This window comes from Bombina bombina, chromosome 9 (genome assembly GCF_027579735.1).
Source record: "Bombina bombina isolate aBomBom1 chromosome 9, aBomBom1.pri, whole genome shotgun sequence".
Classification (NCBI taxonomy): Eukaryota; Metazoa; Chordata; class Amphibia; order Anura; family Bombinatoridae; genus Bombina; species Bombina bombina.
This window is the reverse complement of record NC_069507.1, coordinates 49,706,616-49,730,449: the sequence shown is the minus strand read 5'-3', so window position 1 is coordinate 49,730,449 and position 23,834 is coordinate 49,706,616. Positions and strand designations below refer to the sequence as shown.

The following is a 23,834-nucleotide window of genomic DNA, read 5'->3' as shown; positions in this document are numbered from 1 at the left end:
CCAAATTGGTGACATATTCAGGAAACACTACCCAATACTGAAAGCCGATGATGGGCTGGCCAGCTTATCAAATAAAGATTGTAAATTTGCTTATAAGAGGAGCAGGACCATTGGAAATTATGTTGCATCCACTAAATTAAAACATGTGGGACAAAGTAACTCATCTTGGCTGTCCTCTATAGGTATAACACTTCACTCACGAGCACAACAAGAGTGCAGATACTTTCAAGTGGTCATGTATAGAGAATATTCTGCCCCCCAAGAGGGGAGGTGACAGGGAAAAGCTGCTGGGAAAAAGAGAGGTCTTCTGGATCTTTAAGTTAAAAACTAGATTTCCAGAAGTATTTAACTCAGATTATGATTTAATCAATTACTGGCAGTGATCTCCCCCAAATAATTATGGTGACATGGAGGAGGGAAAATATATAGCCATTTGACAGAATCTTCCTATTTTCCCCATTTTTCTTACATAAGATTGTGTTCCCCTAATATTTTCTGAACCATTTATGAAACACATCCACACCCAATAAGTTGTTATAACTTATAGTTTATATGTTTTAGACTTGCACCGCATTGAGAGTCTTACTGTGGACCATATTTTTGTTGCAATCTATTTCAAATGGGACCGATATAGGATACAAATAATGATGATACTGACACAGCTTTGTTCCTGTCTCGGTATGTATTGAGACATAAACTGTATTTCCGACATTCAGTAGCGGTCTTTAAAAAGGAAAAGCTGTATCAATCCCAATCATTAGGTTTTTCTTTGATTTATGCAGAGCTCTGTATTAAACTCCTTATATTTTCAAAGGAGGCAATAGTTGAAGAGCTAATGAAATAATGAAATGAAGCGTTTTGGTTAACATTTATTTATTTATCGATGTAGATTTTGTTATCAAATATCGATGTGGTTTGTTGCAAGCATTACCTCTTTATAGTAAATTAAATATTGTAAGGTTCTGAGGTCTATTTAAATTGTTGTTATTCGAGCATGAACTATTATAAACGTATTCAATTGTTTATGCAAATATCTATTGACCAATAGGAGGCAGCTAAGGGTTTTATAAGTATTTCCTAGGGCAATGTTTGTCAGCTTCGACTATGCCGAAATGCGTCAGCTGTTTGTTTTGCTGACCTCCCTATTTTACTGGCCTGATATCCTGGTTTTTTAACGCATGTCCAATAAAATTTTGCTACATTTTATCTTTACATTTTGGCTGGTGCTCCTTTTCTTTGTGCTATTGTGAATTCGTGACCTACTTAGTGAGCACAGCCAAAAGGAGAAATTGTATCCCAGACACAGCTCCAGACGATAATGATTAGGAGCCGACCCGATCCGGACCAATCACGGAGAAGTGGGACTCAAACTCCCCCAACGTCACAGCAGGAGAAGCCATCTGATTGGTGCATCACAGACGAGGGGATAGTCGCAACCGCTCCATCTGCCCATACACAGGAGGACAGTACAGACATGCCCCCAGTGACGTCAGAGGTAACCACGGCGTGAGTCAGATACACGGAACACTATGCCTCCGGCAGGGCATTCGATGCAAAGGGAATCATTGCAAGAGATTAAGTGAGCCCGGTGAGTCCATACCTACTGACTGTCTGCACTATTGTTACTAATAATACAGGAGCAAGCTGTTATGCCTGGTTTGTAATGGCTACATTTGTTATGGACTCTTAGTTGTTTGGTCCGTATTTGAATTACACTACATTGTGAGAAACTTTGTGAGTTTATTCCCACCTTATGTCGTTAGAACTATCAGGAGATATCCACCTGTGTCATTATATCTAAAAGGGCGTTAGGTCACGCCATTCTCCTGCTGAGTGCTACACCTAAGGTTTTGTTATTTGGGAATAGGTCTGTCAGAGATCATGGATACTCAGGCCAATACAGTGTTTAGACTTAGTAACCACAATAACTTTCTCTCATTACGGAATGCCCTAGAAAGGGATACTTTAAATGAGGATGTGGATATTGTTTTTTCTTTGGACAGATCTAAGTACTCCCTATCAGCTCTTTTCGAAGAAATGGAACAATTTATATTAAAGGAGAACAAATTAAAGTGGGACGTTTGGACTTTGCAAAGTTATTTAAAACTAAACCTTATACCCAGAGGACTGAGATTGAACAAGTTCCCCACCTTTAGTACTGAAGATCAAGCTTTTATTGTTGCTTGGAATAACACTCTTTCTGAATGTTCTTATAAACTTATGAACTTATTAGTAGACTATAAGCTAACACAGATACATGAAGTTTCAGCTAAAATTGTTTTGGTTCAAGATGAATTGAACAAAAGATGTACCAATACTGATTATCCAAAATTTGATCAATTATTACATGATACTGTTACTGAAGCTAAGTCACTCCTTTTGGAGTTAAAACACAATAAATATGTAAGGGATCAGCTAGATTACTCTAATAACACGGTTTATGTATGGAACAGGAGAGAAAGATTCCAGAGAAGGAAGGAGGCAAACCAATTTCAGTATTCAGAGAGGAGAGGTAGGGGTAATAGAGGATGACGTAGAGGTAGAGGAAGGGGTAGATCTAATAGGAGAATTCAATTCTCAGATATTGATAATGATTAATTTGGGGATAGTTCAACATCTGGTGATGATTATTTTGATCATTCAACATCTGCAACAGAAACCACACCCACTGTTGAGATAAACACATCCCAACAAGTAGTTAGGCCCATAGAACCTCCCACAGCCCCAGTGTCTATTTTAAAGAAACCCAATGCGTCCACTAGATACATTCCGCAAACAACTACTAATATACAGTTGACAGAACCACCTAGTGCCTGAGAACAACTTGAACTTAACCAGGTTTTTTCCCTTCCCCCCACCCGACATTAGGCGGGGGGGGGGGGTGCAAGGTACAAGAGAATCCTTCAAGGGGGGATACCCTCTGAGAAAAAACCTGAGACAGACACGTTACCAATATAAAATAGTGTAATTAATTTAACCTCCTACAGATTAAGCACAGTTGAACAGAAATTGTTAAGTTTAGGTTTGGGATCTGTACCAACCTACTAGTTCAACTTGTTTAATACTCTATTGGATGTCAATAAACTTGTAAGGAAGCTAACACTAAAGAAACACTTTGCAGGCACTGACAATTCTAATACTAGCGCAATGGAGAGTACTTTAAATTCCACAAGAGAAATGAGATCAGACATAGAGACACTTGACTTCCAGGACTTGTGTGGTCTATCAGTATTAGAGTCTCTACAGACAGAAAACACCACAGATCAGTTTCCACATGACATCTGCACCCCAAGACTTAAATGTCCCTCTAATTTTTACCCTATCCACAGTAGGGGCCCCTATTTAGAAACATTTCAGAGGAGAGTAGAAAATGACCTCACAAATTTGTTCTACCGCCAAAAGAAATTAAAAACTAGATTTCCAGAAGGATTTAACTCAGATTATGATTTAATAAATTTCTGGCAGTGATCTCCCCCAAAAAATTATGGTGAAATGGAGGAGGGAAAATATATAGCCATTTGACAGAATCTTCCTATTTTCCCCATTTTTCTTACATAGGATTGTGTTCCCCTAATATTTTCTGAACCATTTATGAAACACCTCCACATCCAATAAGTTGTTATAACTTATAGTTTATATGTTTAGACTTGCACCGCATTGAGAGTCTTACTGTGGACCATATTTTTGTTGCAATCTATTTCAAATGGGACCGATATAGGATACAAATAATGATGATACTGACACAGCTTTGTTCCTGTCTCGGTATGTATTGAGACATAAACTGTATTTCCGACATTCAGTAGCGGTCTTTAAAAAGGAAAAGCTGTATCAATCCCAATCATTAGGTTTTTCTTTGATTTATGCAGAGCTCTGTATTAAACTCCTTATATTTTCAAAGGAGACAATAGTTGAAGAGCTAATGAAATAATGAAATGAAGCGTTTTGGTTAACATTTATTTATTTATTTATTTATTTATCAATGTAGATTTTGTTATCAAATATTGATGTGGTTTGTTGCAAGCATTACCTCTTTATTGTAAAAGAAATATTGTAAGGTTCTGAGGTCTATTTAAATTGTTGTTATTCGAGCATGAACTATTATAAACGTATTCAATTGTTTATGCAAATATCTATTGACCAATAGGAGGCAGATAAGGGTTTTATAAGTATTTCCTAGGGCAATGTTTGTCAGCTTCGACTACGGCTCTATGCCGAAACGCGTCAGCTGTTTGTTTTGCTAACCTCCTTATTTTACTGGCCTGATATCCTGGCTTTTTAACGTATGTCCAATAAAATGTTTCTACATTTTATCTTTACATTTTGGCTGGTGCTCCTTTTCTTTGTGCTATTGTACATTGGGAAAGCTCACTGTCAATACTTAACCCCTCCATCCATTCTTCTGATTGGTTAATCACTTATTCTTGCACACTTTGCAGACTTCATTGTATCTAGCTCACTGAGTCAGATTTCCTGAGATCCAATGCTACAAGGCTTTTTGTTATACCGGTCAATTTTATGTGTTGTTTTTTTCTGTTAACTTACCCAGCTTTTTGTAGCAATGGCTAATGGATTACAAATTATTCCAGAAGTCATTTTAAAGAATTGCAACTCTAAACTTTATGAGAGCTTATATTTCCTTTTGTTACATAAATATTATCAGCCATTATGTTAAAATTACATCGAATGTGATTAATAGTATGTTACAACATAGTAAACAATACTATACATCTAACTACACATTTTTATGAACCCAAAAGCAAGGCCATTTAAAAAAAACAAAAAACTCAAAGTCCATCGAGATATATTTAAATAATCGATATCCTCACAGATAAAAGGGGCCATGCATTGCTTCATACAGTTTGTTCGCTGAACTTTAGGAGATATTGAAGACTAATACGTGATCATTCTTTCCTAGCTTGACTTCATCAGACATGATTTCTTATTTGCAGCTTGTTTATATAATAACTTTGTTACCCCCGATATTATTCTCTGTGACACTATCAGAGACACCAAATCTGTGCACGGTGGTGCAAGGACTTCCAGGACTTAATGGCAGAGATGGGAGAGATGGGGTTAATGGAATGAAAGGAGAGCCAGGTAAGTTAACAGCAATTGTTGTTTTTTGTGTTTTTTGCTTGTTTTTTTTTTTTTTTCTTGCCTCATGATATATGCATAATAATTGAATATACTGTTAATATGATGCCAATATGTTAATGTTTTTCATATTTTGGTACATAACAAAACAATGAAGCAAAACACTTTAAGCATAGCTAAAAGCTATAATGTTTCAGTGTCTAGTACATTAGTCTATAATTAATATATTAAGAAATATTTTGCATCTTGCCACTTAGAATCATATTTACCTGAGTTTCTGTTTCCCTAATGATTGTGTGTTTCAGAATGTGGACAAAAAGGCTAAATATTCAAAGTGTTTATTGGGCAGTTTTTTTTAGCAAGATGCTAAGTGACCACCACTTACATTCAGCTGACTCAAAAAATTTGGACACAATGACAAAAATGTGTTATGTTTATAGGTCCACTTGGAGAACAAGGTTTAAGAGGTATTGCAGGACCACCTGGCAAAGTGGGACCAATGGGGAATCAAGGAGACCAAGGAAATAATGGAATCCCAGGTAATTTTAGCAAATTGTGGAATTCGGCCATATATGTGTCGATAAACATTGGTTTGTCAATTTAAAATGAGTCACAACACCTATAGTAATAATATGTAATATGTTATAAAAAGCCAGAGAGTTGTAGTGGGGAAGATACTAGAAGGAACTATAAGGGATTATATTCAAGAGTATAATTGTGAAACTAATTAGTTTCAGTTCATATAATATATCTGGATTTTGCAAAGGCATTTGATGCAGTGGCACATGATACATTGTTAGCTCATTGTGAATAAATTACTGGATAGAAGACAGGGAGCAATTAGTATTCAGATTGGATAAAAGTAATTAGTGGGTCCCCAAGGATCATTGCTGGATCCTGTTCTTTTTAATAATTTTAATAGTGATTTTTAGGGAGTATTAAATAACAAACTCTTTGTTTTTGCATATGATATAAAGTTGTGTAAGGTTATTAAGCCAGTGCAGGATGTTGTTGCTTTGCAAGGGGTTTACTAAAATTGGAAGACTGGGTGGTTAAATTGCAAATAAGATTTAATACTGGTAAATGTGAGGTCCTACATTTTGGAAGTAAAAATATGCAGGCTACCTGTTATTTAAATGGGACTACACTTAGCAAAACAGAAGAGGAAATGGATTTATGCCTACCTACAGTATAGATAACAAGCTAAGAATGAGTGCACAATTCCAGGCAGCAGCTTCTAAGGCTAATAAGATACCAGCATATATTAAATGAGATATAGATACAAGGGAGGAAAGCAAAATTCTTTTGAGAATATAAATACCTGGCAAGACCTCACCTTGAGGGTGGAGTGCAGTTCAGGGGACCAATCTTAAAAAAAAGGGCATTGCGGAGTTAGAAAAGTATAAGGAAGGGCCACAAAACTAATAAGCGGAATGGAGGATTTAAACTATGAGGAGAGGTAAGCAAAGATTGGTCTGTTTACTCTACAAAAAAGCACAAGAGGTGATACTTAAGGTTACCTTATAAAAATATATTCAATGCCCATATACATAGTTGGCAGAATCTCTATTTATTCTAAAACAATTGCTTTTGACTAGAGGTCATACTTTAACGCTCCAGCAAATTAAACATTTTTCACTGTAAGAGCTATCAAATTGTGGAACTCCTTGCATAAGTAGGCAGTGAATGGCAATAGCTTAGGTAATTTTAAAATGGCTTAGATGCATTTCTGAGTAAAAACAAAATTTAGGGATATGATCTCTTGGGTTGAATCAGTCAGCTTTATAATTGTATTAATTCAACTGACAGCTTACTTATTACAAATAAGGTAAGATCTTTATAGGTTGAACCTGATGGACTTCTGTCTATTTCCAATCTCATTTGCTGTATTAGTATTAAAGTAATTATTCATACAATTAGTAGTAATGCTATTATTGTGCATGTATAAATATGTTAGAGATAACACGCTTTTATTTTGAATTTATAATACTTGTTCTCAGGCCCACTGGGACAAAAAGGAGATAAAGGAGATTTTGGTTTACCAGGTGTCAAAGGAAATTCTGGAGAAAAAGGGCAGAAAGGAGATCCAGGTAAATGATAACAGATTTTAAAAAAATATATAAATTTAACAAATATCAAGAAAGAGCATTACTTTTATATAGGTTAATCAATATTACTGTAATATTAGGATAAAATAATAAAAATATGAATAATTTGTTCCAGCATTTTAAAGGAATTCCCTTTGCTTACTATGACCCTTATTTACATCCGTAAGAGTTGTGTTTGGTTTAGGTGATTTTTGGCTTCTATTATAAATGCCTCCATCAGAATTAGTATAGACTACAGGATTACATATACAATATCACTAAATAAAAATGGTTAAGCAAACACACACAAAGACTTGAAATAATTTTAAGAGATTGTTGAACATGTAGAACTGTAAATGTTCATATTCAGTCTGTGCATATGCTCTCCTCATTTTAAGCCACCGGACTTCATTGTTATGCAAGGACAAAGAAAAAATGTGATTAGTTAGGACAAAGTTGATTTTGTGGTCAGTTAACCATTTATTTGGGATATTAGCTAAATGTCCTGAATCTAGATCGACATCAAAATCCCAGGACTAGTAGAATCATCACAACATTATATCAATTTTTCTCCACCATAATCAAAAGTAGGGGTGCCAAACCTGCTATTAGTATGCAAAGTCAAATTGTTAATGGAGCCTTGTTTGCTTAGAATCAGAGTTAAATAATATATTGATTAACCTTTACATGGTAACCTACAATCCGTTTGTGTATATTTATACTAAATAAAGAAAGATTTAAATAGATACATAGATATTTTTCTACCTCTATGGGGTAGATTTAATAAGCAGCGGATGCTGCCTAATCCGCCCGAAGTTTGCGACGATTCGGAAACTGAAGTTAAGAAGCAGCGGTCGTAAGATAGGATCGGGATGATTGACACCCCTTGCAAGTGGCCAATTGGCCGTGAATGTGCAGGGGGAGGCATTGCACAAGCATTTCTTGTGAAACGTTTATGCAATATTTAATGCCGACAGCACATGCGGTCAGCATTTAGTGATGCAGGGTGGACATGATCGATGCGAGTTGAAAACAGTGGTACTCATGCAGAATTCTGTTCATTCGGCCTCCTATTCGACACTATTTGAAGCTCTCACTAAGTTATCAAAAATTCTACATTTACGCTTGCATCTTTTCAGACTCTGCGTACCTAGTTTTTAATCCGCCACCCTTGAGGTCACGGATGCCATAAAATTCAATGGGAGTCTGAAAACACAGAAAGCTTATGTTCAATGCTGCAAGAGAATTAAGTATATAACATAACAAAAGTAAATTAGAAACTCTATTAGAATTGTATACCCTTTCTAAATCAAACAATATTATTGCTCCACATTTGGTGCACTACTAGATATAGGGATTAAAATAAAAAATACATTACTACTTATGGATTATGCTACAAAATTGTCTCTCATTACAAAGCAAGGGGACAATATTTATACAAATTTGATGCAAAGTTTTGCCCCAAACTTGTCACACTATAGATATAGAGATAAAAATGAAATAAATACACAACATAATATAGCTAACTTCCTTTTTATTTTTTGGAAAAATCTATGTGCACCATGTTTAAGCCATGTAATACAAGTCCTACTCTCTACTTCGCGCCATATTTGACTCAACACTTTTCGCACCAATTATGACGCAAACTCCTAAACAACCCATACACTAGTGAATTTTTCAACCACTTTTGATTGGAATATGCATAATCACATGATTTATGACATCAGCCAATCTGATTCAAATATACATTATAAACTATCACTAACGAATCAAAATACTCGATACTTGTGTCATTGATCACTCATCAGAACTTGTAAGTGCCATTTTTTACATTGTGCATGTAGACAAGAATGTTAAAATTTAAATTGATGTTTGATTCAATATAATCTTAAACTGATAGCTCAAAGGGATAGCCCAACTAACAAACTGTCATGATTCAAATACAGCAAAAATGTAAATCACCTCTTTACTGTCATGCTATTTTTCGGGTATTTCTTCCTTTTCTTTTTCAATAAGAAATGTCATTTTATATGCCAGCCCATTTTATAACACCTGTGAAGGGGTGGTTTTTAAAACTAGATCAGGAAGGATTACACAGGTACAGAGAAAAAACTGGCCCAGCTCTTAAAATATTCATTGATTGCAAATAAATACATATGATACCCTGATTACATGTTATATTTGCAATTATTCCTGCTCAGAATAATAATAGTGGTATTAGTGGTATTTATAGTGGTATAAATAAACACAGAGATATGAAAGACAACATTGTTTAGAACCAAAAAAGGAATTTAGGGACATGTAAATATGTTTGCAAAAGATTTCTGACATAACACACACACACACACACACACACACACATATATATATATATATATATATATATATATATATATATATATATATATACAAGTATGTGCAAAGATATATGTACAAATTCTAGCATTAATAATAATTTATAAAAAATAAATATGAGTTAAAAGAGTATCATGACTTCTAGAAATACAAATACACATTAGTTTATATGAAAGTATCATATAACAGATTTATTTTGTATAACAAATCAATATAAAAATAACTTTCTATGAGATATTGTTTGTTGAGGTATAAATCTATCTATTTCTTGGACATTAACAGATGAAAAATAAAAGATTAGCTTTATAGAACTGTGCTTGTTCATGGACAGTAATGAAATGGTATAAATAAAGTTGGGAAAAACCCAAATAACGCGTTATCAATGACTGTTAGTTAACACCAGTCCGATGCTCTTCGCACCGTACTTAACGCGCGTGTACTTGACGGCTTTTTTGATAAATAAGGAGATCGTATTCAGGTACGCGGCAGCGATGTTTGGCGAGCATATTGGCGCCGGCGAATGCATCATAGTTGACGCTTTGATTAATTGGACCTCCTAATCTCAATTAATAACATTTTAAGATTAACATTTGTTTTATTTGTTTGTTTTGTAGATACTAGTGTGACCAGTAAGGATTCTGATTTAGAAAACAGAATAGCACTTTTGGAGAAGCAGCTGATCTCACTTGGTAAAGGTTAGTTTGCTCATCATTTACTTTAATACTTTATTTCACTTGACTAAATACAATACTCTTGCTGGACAACAACCTTGTATATCAAAGACTAAACAATATACAGTTTTTTGGAAGAGCAGACTTTTATTGTAGTTGATGAACACAAATAGCTGTATATCATATTATTCTGTTTACCATATTGAAAGATTCAGTTTTTTAACAGATATTAAGATACATATTTTAATATTTTGTAAAGGGGGAGTACTTGCATGATAATATACATCTTCTTTCTATGTCTTATCTTTAATGGTTTTAAAAAAATGATCAAGCAGAAAATTGTGAATAGTAGTTGTATATGGCATTATGCTATCACACCTCCAAAAGTTTTATTTATCATTGTATTATGAGTCTCTTTTGGTTCTGTATGTATCCCCTTGCCTAAAATTGGGAGAAATGTATGAGCCAAATATGAGTTCAGTTGTTAAAAATGAGTTGTTCAGGGAATAGGGTCTGAAACAGCACAAAACTAAAACTATTACTTGTAAAAAAATATATATTTGAACCAATTCTGAACATTGCAATCTCTTTGATGTAATATTTATGTGTGTACTTAAAAGGACAATTAACTTACAGCTAGATACGAGTTTTGCGTTATGACTGAAATAGCATCGTTATGGTCCATAACGATGCTTTTTCCCTAACGCCGCTATTACAAGTCTTTTCAGAATAGCTGTACCGCACATCTTTTTGGCCGTCACGCAACGTCAGTACCGCACTTTAAGAAATGTCCTTTTTCAATGGGACTTTCATAGCGCCGGTATTACGAGTTTTGCAGTGAGGCCAAAAAGTGAGCGGTACAGCCTAAAATGACAAGATCCGCACCGCCATCTAAAGTCAGTAGTTATGAGTTTTATGCCACAAAGCTGTAATATAAAACTCATAACTAAACTGTCACAAAGTACACTAACACCCATAAACTACCTATTAACGCCTAAACCGAGGCCCTCCCACATTAATAATAAAATTATTAACCCCTAATCTGCCGCTCCAGACATCGCCGCCACTTAAAAAATGTAACCCTAAGCATAACCCTAACGTAACTCTAAGCCTAAGTCTAACCCTAACCCTAACACCCCCTAACTTAAATATAATTAAAAGGACTTTATAACTAACACTATCAGGCCCATTTATCAAGCTCCATACGGAGCTTGAAGGGCCATGTTTCTGGCGAGTCTTCAGACTCGCCAGAAACACAACTTATGAAGCAGCGGTCTAAAGACCGCTGCTCCATAACCCTGTCCGCCTGCTCTGAACAGGCGGACAGGAATCGCCGGACATCAACCCGATCGAATACGATCGGGTTGATTGACAGCTCCCTGCTGGCGGCCGATTGGCCGCGAGTCAGCAGGGGGCGGCGTTGCACCAGCAGCTCTTGTGAGCTGCTGGTGCAATGTTAAAGCGAGGTCTTGCGGACCTGATCCGCAGTGTCGGATCAGGTCCGCAAGCCCTTTGATAAATGGGCCTGTATAACTTACACTACAAAACTAACATTACAATAAAATAAAATAAATTAAATTAATCATATACAATTATGTAAATTACAAAAAAACCACTAAATTACACAAAATAAAGAACGAAATTATCATAAATAAAAATGAATTACTTCTAATCTAATAGCCCTATCAAAATAAAAAAGCCCCCCCCAAAAAAAACCTAGCCTACACTAAACTGCCAATGGCCCTTAAAAGGGCTTTATGCGGGGCATTGCCCCAAAGAAATCAGGGGGTCGATCCGATATAAAGCGTCGCCCGCAAAAGCTGGCGACGCCAATATTTGCGCGGATTTGGTATCACATATACGGCGTAACCTAGAAGTTACGCCCGTATATTTCTTCCGTCGCCCACAGTTTTTTGGGCCATAGGCAGGTATACCAAACCCGCGCAGTTTGGTATCCAATATGCAGCGTAAGGACTTACGTGGCGAAAATGGAGAAAACTTACTCCATTTTCACCTCGCCACAAAAAGCAGCCGTAAGAAGCCTTACGCTGACTATTGGAGCCCCGTAACTCCCTAAACTAACTAGAAAATAAACCTAACACCTAACGCATGCGCAATGTCTATCTCCCTGTCAACCGCGATCTGCTAAAATAAACCTAACACCTAACGCATGCGCAATGTCTATCTCCCTGTCAACCGCGATCCCCCCCCCCCCGAAATCCCTAATAAAGTTATTACCCCCTAAACCGCCGCTCCCGGACCCCGCCGCCATCTACATAAACTAACCCCCTACTGTGAGCCTCTAAAACCGCCGCCATCTACCTTATCTATCCCCTAATCTGACCCCTTACACCGCCGCCACCTATATAAAAATTATTAACCCCTAATGTAAGCCCCTTACACTGCCGCCATCTCTATTAAAATGATTAACCCCTAATTTAATCTACCTACCCCGCCGCCAGCTATATTATCTATATTAACCCTAAGTATATTATAGTTAATATAGGTATTACATTATATATATTAACTATATTAACCCCAATTATATTAGGGTTAATATAGTTAATATAGTTACTATAGTATTTATATTAACTATATTAACTCTATCTAACCCTAACTAAATTTAGATTAAATTAATCTAATTCATTTATAAACTAAAATATTCCTATTTAAATCTAAATACTTACCTATAAAATAAACCCTAAGATAGCTACAATATAATTAATAATTACATTGTAGCTATGTTAGGGTTAATATTTATTTTACAGGTAAATTGTTAATTATTTTAACTAGGTATAATAGATATTAAATAGTTATTAACTATTTAATATCTACCTAGTTAAAATAATTACCCAATTACCTGTAAAATAAATCCTAACCTAAGTTACAAATACACCTACACTATCAATAAATTTAATAAACTACTAACATCTATCTAAAAATACAATTAAATTAACTAAACTAAATTACAAAAAAAAACAAACACTAAATTACAAAAAATAAAAAAAAGATTACAAGATATTTAAGCTAATTACACCTATTCTAAGCCCCCTAATAAAATAATAAACCCCCAAAATAAAAAAAATTCCCTGCCCTATTCTAAATTTAACAAATTTCAAAGCTCTTTACCTTACCAGCCCTTAAAAGGGCCTTTTGTGGGGCATGCCCCAAAGAATTCAGCTCTTTTGCATACAACAAATACAATACCCCCCCCCATTACAACCCACCACCCACATACCCCTATTCTAAACCCACCCAAACCCCCCTTAAAAAAGCCTAACACTACCCCCCTGAAGATCTCCCTACCTTGTCTTCACCACACCGGGCCGAACTCCTGATCCGATCCGGGCGATGTCTTCCTCCAAGCGGCAAAGAAGAATTCTTCCTCCGGCGACGTCTTCCTCCAAGCGGCAAAGAAGAATTCTTCCTCCGGCGACGTCTTCCTCCAAGCGGCAGCAAAGTCTTCATTCTTCCGGCGGCATCTTCAATCTTCTTTCTTCGCTCCGCCGCCGCGGAGCATCCATCCCGGCCGACTGCTGAACTTGGAATGAGGTACCTTTAAATGACGTCATCCAAGATGGCGTCCGCCGAATTCCGATTGGCTGATAGGATTCTATCAGCCAATCGGAATTAAGTTAAAAAAATCTGATTGGCTGATTGAATCAGCCAATCAGATTCAAGTTCAATCCGATTGGCTGATCCAATCAGCCAATCAGATTGAGCTCGCATTCTATTGGCTGATCGGAACAGCCAATAGAATGCGAGCTCAATCTGATTGGCTGATTGGATCAGCCAATCGGATTGAACTTGAATCTGATTGGCTGATTCAATCAGCCAATCAGATTTTTTTAACTTAATTCCGATTGGCTGATAGAATCCTATCAGCCAATAGGAATTCGGCGGACGCCATCTTGGATGACGTCATTTAAAGGTACCTCATTCCAAGTTCAGCAGTCGGCCGGGATGGATGCTCCGCGGCGGCGGAGCGAAGAAAGAAGATTGAAGATGCCACCGGAAGAATGAAGACTTTGCTGCCGCTTGGAGGAAGACGTCGCCGGAGGAAGAATTCTTCTTTGCCGCTTGGAGGAAGACGTCGCCGGAGGAAGAATTCTTCTTTGCCGCTTGGAGGAAGACATCGCCCGGATCGGATCAGGAGTTCGGCCCGGTGTGGTGAAGACAAGGTAGGGAGATCTTCAGGGGGGTAGTGTTAGGCTTTTTTAAGGGGGGTTTGGGTGGGTTTAGAATAGGGGTATGTGGGTGGTGGGTTGTAATGGGGGGGGGTATTGTATTTGTTGTATGCAAAAGAGCTGAATTCTTTGGGGCATGCCCCACAAAAGGCCCTTTTAAGGGCTGGTAAGGTAAAGAGCTTTGAAATTTGTTAAATTTAGAATAGGGCAGGGAATTTTGTTTATTTTGGGGGTTTATTATTTTATTAGGGGGCTTAGAATAGGTGTAATTAGCTTAAATATCTTGTAATCTTTTTTTTATTTTTTGTAATTTAGTGTTTGTTTTTTTTTGTAATTTAGTTTAGTTAATTTAATTGTATTTTTAGATAGATGTTAGTAGTTTATTAAATTTATTGATAGTGTAGGTGTATTTGTAACTTAGGTTAGGATTTATTTTACAGGTAATTGGGTAATTATTTTAACTAGGTAGATATTAAATAGTTAATAACTATTTAATATCTATTATACCTAGTTAAAATAATTAACAATTTACCTGTAAAATAAATATTAACCCTAACATAGCTACAATGTAATTATTAATTATATTGTAGCTATCTTAGGGTTTATTTTATAGGTAAGTATTTAGATTTAAATAGGAATATTTTAGTTTATAAATGAATTAGATTAATTTAATCTAAATTTAGTTAGGGTTAGATAGAGTTAATATAGTTAATATAAATACTATAGTAACTATATTAACTATATTAACCCTAATATAATTAGGGTTAATATAGTTAATATATAATGTAATACCTATATTAACTATAATATACTTAGGGTTAATATAGATAAGATAGCTGGCGGCGGGGTAGGTAGATTAAATTAGGGGTTAATCATTTTAATAGAGATGGTGGCGGTGTTAGGGGCTCACTTTAGGGGGTTATAGATATAATATAGCTGGCGGCGGGGTACGGGAGCGGCGGTTTAGGGGTTAATAGCTTTTTTATTGTTAGGCTAGTGAGGGGGGATAGCGGATAGAGGGTTAGACAGTGCGGGCTATGTTAGGGAGGCGTGTTAGACAGTGCGGGCTATGTTAGGGAGGCGTGTTAGACAGTGCGGGTGTTTTAAACTTTAGTCAGGTTTTATAGGCGCCGGCAGATTCTAACGTGGCGCAAGTCACTGGCGACGCCAGAAATTTGTACTTACGCAGATTTCTGGACATCGCTGGTTTGTGAGACTTACGGCACGTTAGCATCTGACGGCGACCTATATGGGATGGCTCGAGTTGCGAGCTGAAACTGCGGGCGACGCCGGTTCCCTCGCTTGCGCCGCAAACTGCGATCGATATCGGATCGCGCCCCATCTCTTTTACCTGTAAAACAAAATACAAACAACCCCCAACAGTAAAACCCATCACCCACACAACCAAACCCCACCAAATAAAAACCTTTCTAAATAAACCTTTAAAAGTGGATCATCAGGGATTAGTGTTAGGTTTTTTTAAGGGTTTATTGGGTGGGTTTTATTTTTAGCTTAGGGTTTGGGCAGTAAAAGAGCTAAATGCTCTTTTAAGGGCAATGCCCATCCAAATGCCCTTTTCAGGGAAATGGTTAGCTTAGCTTTATTTAGATAGGTTTTTATTTGGGAGGGTTGGTTGTGTCGGTGGGGGATTTTACTGTTGGGGGGTGTTTGTATTTTTTTTACAGCTAAAAGAATTGATTTCTTTGGGGCAATGCCCCGCAAAAGGTCCTTTTAATGGCCATTGGCAGTTTAGTGTAGGCTAGGGTTGTTTTTTTTTGGGGGGGGGGGATTTTTATTTTGATAGGGCTATTAGATTAGAAGTAATTCATTTTTATTTTTGATACTTTGGTTCTTTATTTTGTGTAATTTAGTGTTTATTTTTTTTTTTTGTAATTTAGATAATTGTATTTGATTAATTTAATTTATTTTATTTTATTGTAATGTTAGTTTTTAGTGTAAGGCAGGTTCGGTTTTATTTTACAGGTAACTTTGTATTTATTTTAGCTAGGTAGTTAGTAAATAGTTAATAACTATTTACTAACTAGTCTACCTAGTTAAAATAAATACAAACTTACCTGTGAAATAAAAATAAAACCTAAAATAGCTACAATATAACTGTTCTATTGTAGCTATCTTAGGTTTTATTTCACAGGTAAGTAAATAGGAATTATTTAAGTAATAATTGTAAGTTTTATTTAGATTTATTTTAATTATATTTGTTAGGGGGTGTTAGGGTTATGGTTATGCTTAGATTTATGTTAGGGTTAGGGTTAGGTTTAGGGGTTAATATATTTATTTATTGTTAGTGATGTTGGAGGCCAGAGGTTTAGGGGTTAATAACTTTAGTATAGTGGCGGCGACATTGGGGCAGCAGATTATGGGTTAATAACTGTAATGTAGGTGGCGGAGATGTTAAGGGCGGCAGATTAGGGGTTAATAAGTTATTTAGGTGGCGGTGATGTTAGGGGCAGCAGATTAGGGGTTAATAAGTGTATTTAGGTGGCAGCGATGTTAGGGGCAGCAGATTAGGGGTTAATAAGTGTATTTAGGTGGCGGCGATGTTAGGGGCAGCAGATTAGGGGTTTATAATTGTATGTAGGTGGCGGCGATATCGGGAGGGGCAGATTAGGGGTTAATAGTTTAATGTAGGTGGCGGCGATGTTAAGGGCAGCAGATTAGGGGTTAATAACATTATGTAGGTGGTGGCGATGTCGGGGGCGGCAGATTAGGGGTGTTTAGACGTGGTTTTTATGTTAGGGTGATAGGTTTAAACATAACTTTTTCTTTCGCCATAGACATCAATGGAGCTGTGTTATGGAGCGTTTATTTCCGCAATTGCAGGTGATAGGCTTTTTTTTGCTGGCTCTCCCCATTGATGTCTATGGGGAAATCGTGCACGAGCACGTCACAGCAGCGCTTGTATTTGGGTGAAGCATGGAGCTCAACGCCACCATATTGCCCGTGCAAGCCTGCTTTTTGCAAACCTGTGATAGCAGCGCTATGAAAGGTGAGCGATGAAAATAACGTACACAAAATTAGCAAGCAGCCATAACACCATAACTTGTAATCTATCTGTTAGTAACCTGTAACCTAGTAACCTTTTACCTAGTAACCTGTAATTCAGGTTTTCTTCCCTGGTGAGGCCAATTAGTGATCAGTTTATTTATAAATAACTGTGGAATACAGCAGTAAAGCCTACACTTCCACTTCCACAGGGTACGTCGCTGTACTGTAACTATTCCAATGTTCTTCACATAAGGAAATATGTTCTATGTATTTATAAATGTATATTCCATAAATATTCCAATTTATATAAGTATATATAATCTTTTATATATATCTATATATATATATATATATATATATATATTTATAGGCATAGATATATATAGTACCAATATACCATTTTATATATATATATATGGATTTATGAATAAATAGAACATATTCTTCTATGTGAATGGTAATTGAATGTGAAATATTCATATTTCATGTCAGTTTAGCGCATTTGAGAAAAAGCTACTTGTCGAGCTTTATTGAAGTCTTGTAATATGTGCGCTAACCGACACATACAAAAAGCTTCCGTCTAGCGGAGTTAACAAACGAGTGGCAGCGAGAAATTGTGCTCCACTAGTAATTTAGTCCTATGTTTTTAAAATAGAAATAGTTGAAATAGCATTGTTATTCATTCAGAAGAAAATTATATTTGTATTTATAAATAGAAATATAGATACTGCATATATATATATATATATATATATATATATATATATATATATATATATATATATATATGTATAATGTGTGTGTATGTGTGTGTATATATATATAATAAACAAAAGGATTTGCACTCTTACCTTTATTCAGCATGCCAGGGTGACAGGAGTAGAAGATTATGTCATACAAAGAGTTCGCACTCACTGGGCTTACATAATAAAATATATACTTCATATAAGCCCAGTGCAGACTCTTCATTATGATATATATGACATTTTCTTCTGAGTAAAGACCAAAGCTATTTCAAGTATTTCTTAACTCACCTTCAGCTTTAGTGCATTTGGCTTAGTGCACTTTTGGGTTAGCACTAGCGCAAAAGCAAGAACAGGATCTTGTAGCTAACCTCGTAGAAGTCTTTGGGGAGAGGGACTTAACATGACCATGCTATTCAGCCTACAGATGTTAGCATACCTGAGACTTCTGCTCAAGTTATTATAACTTTTTACTTTCAACTTATAAGTGTAGGAAAAGTTGCACTTTGAAACGGTGTTAGCGCTCAGTAGCGCTAATGTTTTTACACTACAATTGCAATCTAGTCCTTACCGTCTAATGATCTAAAGATGAAGTAAGAAAGAAGACAGAGAAAAATAAAAAAAAAACTCAATGAAACAATACATTTTAAGGGAAGAACAACAATATTTAGATGTAGAAAGGAGAGGGTGAGCTAGGGAGGGTGTTCAGAAAATGTTTGTCTTTTTTTTTCTTTGGTACTTTTCCATTATCTGGATGCCAGACGCCTATTATTAATATATATTATACTTAGAATAATTTTATATAATTGCGCCCCCTGGTGACTGACATCCGGATAATGGAGAAGTACCGGTACCTTTTTTTAACTAAATATATTTTATATTTTACAGTTTTATCCTTTGCAAGTATCCTGAGGACAACGGGTGATAAATACTATGCCACAAAAGGAGATGAAGGTGATTATTCAGCAGCTCAGACAGCTTGCGAGAGACAAGGTGGAACCTTACCGACACCAATGAACAATGCTGAAGATTTAGTTATCTATCAGTTTGCACACTCTGCTAAAAGACAAATATTCCTGGGCATAAATGATATAAAAGAGGACACTGTTTTTACATACCTGAATGGGAAACAACTTACATACACTAATTGGTATCCGACGGAACCCAATGGTGGCAGAATTGAAAACTGTGTTGAAACATATCATCATGAACGCAAATGGAATGACCGTAGTTGTGATGCAAAGAATCTTATTGTTTGTGAATTTTGAAATGTACTAAATTATGTGAAGTAGATATAACACGCATCACTAAATTTTGGAATATATTATTTAAATGATAACACTGAATTTAAAAATGAAGGCAGATTTAACAACATTTATAAATAAGATGTGCATTATTTTTCAGATTAAAAATGTAAAGAATTTTCACTATTTTATATATTGATTAATTTATATAGTTAAAACCATTACTCTAACGGTGGGAAAAACTTTAAAGGGACAGTCAAGTCCAAAAAAAACTTTCATGATATAAATAGGGCATGTAATTTTAAAAATCTTTCCAATTTACTTTTATCACCAATTCTTCTTGGTATTCTTAGTTGAAATCTAAACCTAGAAGGTTCATAGGCCTAGATTTAGAGTTCGGCGGTAGCCGTCAAAACCAGCGTTAGAGGCTCCTAACGCTGGTTTTGGGCGCCCGCTGGTATTTGGAGTCAGTGATTAAAGGGTCTAACGCTCACTTTACAGCCGCGACTTTTCCATACCGCAGATCCCCCTACGCCATTTGCGTAGCCTATCTTTTCAATGGGATCTTCCTAACGCCGGTATTTAGAGTCGTTTCTGCAGTGAGCGTTAGAGCTCTAACGACAAGATTCCAGCCGCCTGAAAATAGCAGGAGTTAAGAGCTTTCTGGCTAACGCCGGTTTATAAAGCTCTTAACTACTGTACCCTAAAGTACACTAACACCCATAAACTACCTATGTACCCCTAAACCGAGGTCCCCCCACATCGCCGCCACTCGATTAAAATTTTTAACCCCTAATCTGCCGACCGCCACCTACGTTATACTTATGTACCCCTAATCTGCTGCCCCTAACACCGCCGACCCCTGTATTATATCTATTAACCCCTAACTTGCCCCCCACAACGTCGCCGCAAGCTACTTAAAATAATTAACCCCTAATCTTCCGACCGCAAATCGCCGCCACCTACGTTATCCCTATGTACCCCTAATCTGCTACCCCTAACATCGCCGACCCCTATGTTATATTTATTAACCCCTAATCTGCCCCCCACAACGTCGCCGACACCTACCTACACTTATTAACCCCTAATCTGCCGAGCGGACCTGAGCGCTACTATAATAAAGTTATTAACCCCTAATCCGCCTCACTAACCCTATCATAAATAGTATTAACCCCTAATCTGCCCTCCCTAACATCGCCGACACCTAACTTCAATTATTAACCCCTAATCTGCCGACCGGAGCTCACCGCTATTCTAATAAATGTATTAACCCCTAAAGCTAAGTCTAACCCTAACACTAACACCCCCCTAAGTTAAATATAATTTTTATCTAACGAAATAAATTAACTCTTATTAAATAAATAATTCCTATTTAAAGCTAAATACTTACCTGTAAAATACATCCTAATATAGCTACAATATAAATTATAATTATATTATAGCTATTTTAGGATTAATATTTATTTTACAGGCAACTTTGTAATTATTTTAACCAGGTACAATAGCTATTAAATAGTTAAGAACTATTTAATAGTTACCTAGTTAAAATAATTACAAATTTACCTGTAAAATAAATCCTAACCTAAGATATAATTAAACCTAACACTACCCTATCAATAAAATAATTAAATAAACTACCTACAATTACCTACAATTAACCTAACACTACACTATCAATAAATTAATTAAACACAATTGCTACAAATAAATAAAATTAAATAAACTATCTAAAGTACAAAAAATAAAAAAGAACTAAGTTACAGAAAATAATAAAATATTTACAAACATAAGAAAAATATTACAACAATTTTAAACTAATTACACCTACTCTAAGCCCCCTAATAAAATAACAAAGCCCCCCAAAATAAAAAATTCCCTACCCTATTCTAAAATACAAATATTACAAGCTCTTTTACCTTACCAGCCCTGAACAGGGCCCTTTGCGGGGCATGCCCCAAGAATTTCAGCTCTTTTGCCTGTAAAAAAAAAACATACAATACCCCCCCCCCCAACATTACAACCCACCACCCACATACCCCTAATCTAACCCAAACCCCCCTTAAATAAACCTAACACTACCCCCCTGATGATCTTCCTACCTTGTCTTCACCATGCCAGGTTCACCGATCCGTCCTGGCTCCAAGATCTTCATCCAACCCAAGCGGGGGCTAGACATCCACTGAAGAAGTCCAGAAGAGGGTCCAAAGTCTTCCTCCTATCCGGCAAGAAGAGGACATCCGGACCGGCAAACATCTTCTCCAAGCGGCATCTTCTATCTTCTTCCATCCGATGACGACCGGCTCCATCTTGAAGACCTCCAGCGCGGATCCATCCTCTTCTTCCGACGACTAGACGACGAATGACGGTTCCTTTAAGGGACGTCATCCAAGATGGCGTCCCTCGAATTCCGATTGGCTGATAGGATTCTATCAGCCAATCGGAATTAAGGTAGGAATTTTCTGATTGGCTGATGGAATCAGCCAATCAGAATATAGTTCAATCCGATTGGCTGATCCAATCAGCCAATCAGATTGAGCTCGCATTCTATTGGCTGATCGGAACAGCCAATAGAATGCGAGCTCAATCTGATTGGCTGATTGGATCAGCCAATCGGATTGAACTATATTCTGATTGGCTGATTCCATCAGCCAATCAGAAAATTCCTACCTTAATTCCGATTGGCTGATAGAATCCTATCAGCCAATCGGAATTCGAGGGACGCCATCTTGGATGACGTCCCTTAAAGGAACCGTCATTCGTCGTCTAGTCGTCGGAAGAAGAGGATGGATCCGCGCTGGAGGTCTTCAAGATGGAGCCGGTCGTCATCGGATGGAAGAAGATAGAAGATGCCGCTTGGAGAAGATGTTTGCCGGTCCGGATGTCCTCTTCTTGCCGGATAGGAGGAAGACTTTGGACCCTCTTCTGGACTTCTTCAGTGGATGTCTAGCCCCCGCTTGGGTTGGATGAAGATCTTGGAGCCAGGACGGATCGGTGAACCTGGCATGGTGAAGACAAGGTAGGAAGATCATCAGGGGGGTAGTGTTAGGTTTATTTAAGGGGGGTTTGGGTTAGATTAGGGGTATGTGGGTGGTGGGTTGTAATGTTGGGGGGGGGGGGTATTGTATGTTTTTTTTTACAGGCAAAAGAGCTGAAATTCTTGGGGCATGCCCCGCAAAGGGCCCTGTTCAGGGCTGGTAAGGTAAAAGAGCTTGTAATATTTGTATTTTAGAATAGGGTAGGGAATTTTTTATTTTGGGGGGCTTTGTTATTTTATTAGGGGGCTTAGAGTAGGTGTAATTAGTTTAAAATTGTTGTAATATTTTTCTTATGTTTGTAAATATTTTATTATTTTCTGTAACTTAGTTCTTTTTTATTTTTTGTACTTTAGATAGTTTATTTAATTTTATTTATTTGTAGGAATTGTGTTTAATTAATTTATTGATAGTGTAGTGTTAGGTTAATTGTAGGTAATTGTAGGTAGTTTATTTAATTATTTTATTGATAGGGTAGTGTTAGGTTTAATTATATCTTAGGTTAGGATTTATTTTACAGGTAAATTTGTTATTATTTTAACTAGGTAACTATTAAATAGTTCTTAACTATTTAATAGCTATTGTACCTGGTTAAAATAATTACAAAGTTGCCTGTAAAATAAATATTAATCCTAAAATAGCTATAATATAATTATAATTTATATTGTAGCTATATTAGGATTTATTTTACAGGTAAGTATTTAGCTTTAAATAGGAATCATTTATTTAATAAGAGTTAATTTATTTCGTTAGATAAAAATTATATTTAACTTAGGGGGGTGTTAGTGTTAGGGTTAGACTTAGCTTTAGGGGTTAATACATTTATTAGAATAGCGGTGAGCTCCGGTCGGCAGATTAGGGGTTAATAATTGAAGGTAGGTGTCGGCGATGTTAGGGAGGGCAGATTAGGGGTTAATACTATTTATGATAGGGTTAGTGAGGCGGATTAGGGGTTAATAACTTTATTATAGTAGCGCTCAGGTCCGCTCGGCAGATTAGGGGTTAATAAGTGTAGGCAGGTGTCGGCGACGTTGTGGGGGGCAGATTAGGGGTTAATAAATATAACATAGGGGTCGGCGATGTTAGGGCAGCAGATTAGGGGTACATAGGGATAACGTAGGTGGCGGCGGTTTACGGAGCGGCAGATTAGGGGTTAAAAGTGTAATGCAGGGGTCAGCGATAGCGGGGGCGGCAGATTAGGAGTTAATAAGTGTAAGGTTAGGGGTGTTTAGACTCGGGGTACATGTTAGGGTGTTAGGTGCAGACTTAGGAGGTGTTTCCCCATAGGAAACAATGGGGCTGCGTTAGGAGCTGAACGCTGCTTTTTTGCAGGTGTTAGGTTTTTTTTCAGCTCAAACAGCCCCATTGTTTCCTATGGGAGAATCGTGCACGAGCACGTTTTTGATGCCGGCCGC

The 23,834-nt window shown here is 36.7% G+C and overlaps 1 protein-coding gene across 1 annotated transcript; it reads left to right on the top strand.

Annotated features, from left to right (window-relative positions):
• The first annotated feature begins 4,883 nt into the window (after positions 1–4,883).
• On the top strand, positions 4,884–19,570 carry LOC128639511 (pulmonary surfactant-associated protein A). Its single transcript, XM_053691654.1, has 5 exons — positions 4,884–5,097; positions 5,535–5,633; positions 7,095–7,184; positions 10,151–10,231; positions 19,032–19,570. Exons 1-5 carry the CDS (start codon positions 4,932–4,934, stop codon positions 19,409–19,411), a joined length of 816 nt encoding a protein of 271 aa, XP_053547629.1. The 5' UTR covers positions 4,884–4,931; the 3' UTR covers positions 19,412–19,570.
• Positions 19,571–23,834: the final 4,264 nt, after the last annotated feature.

Bases quoted from the DNA above. Each gene is read 5' to 3' on its own strand.
- LOC128639511 (XM_053691654.1), top strand. From the start codon at position 4,932: ATGATTTCTTATTTGCAGCTTGTTTATATAATAACTTTGTTACCCCCG. The intron at 5,098-5,534 runs GTAAGTTAACAG...TTATGTTTATAG, and splicing joins TGGAATGAAAGGAGAGCCAG to GTCCACTTGGAGAACAAGGT. The intron at 5,634-7,094 runs GTAATTTTAGCA...ACTTGTTCTCAG, and splicing joins AGGAAATAATGGAATCCCAG to GCCCACTGGGACAAAAAGGA.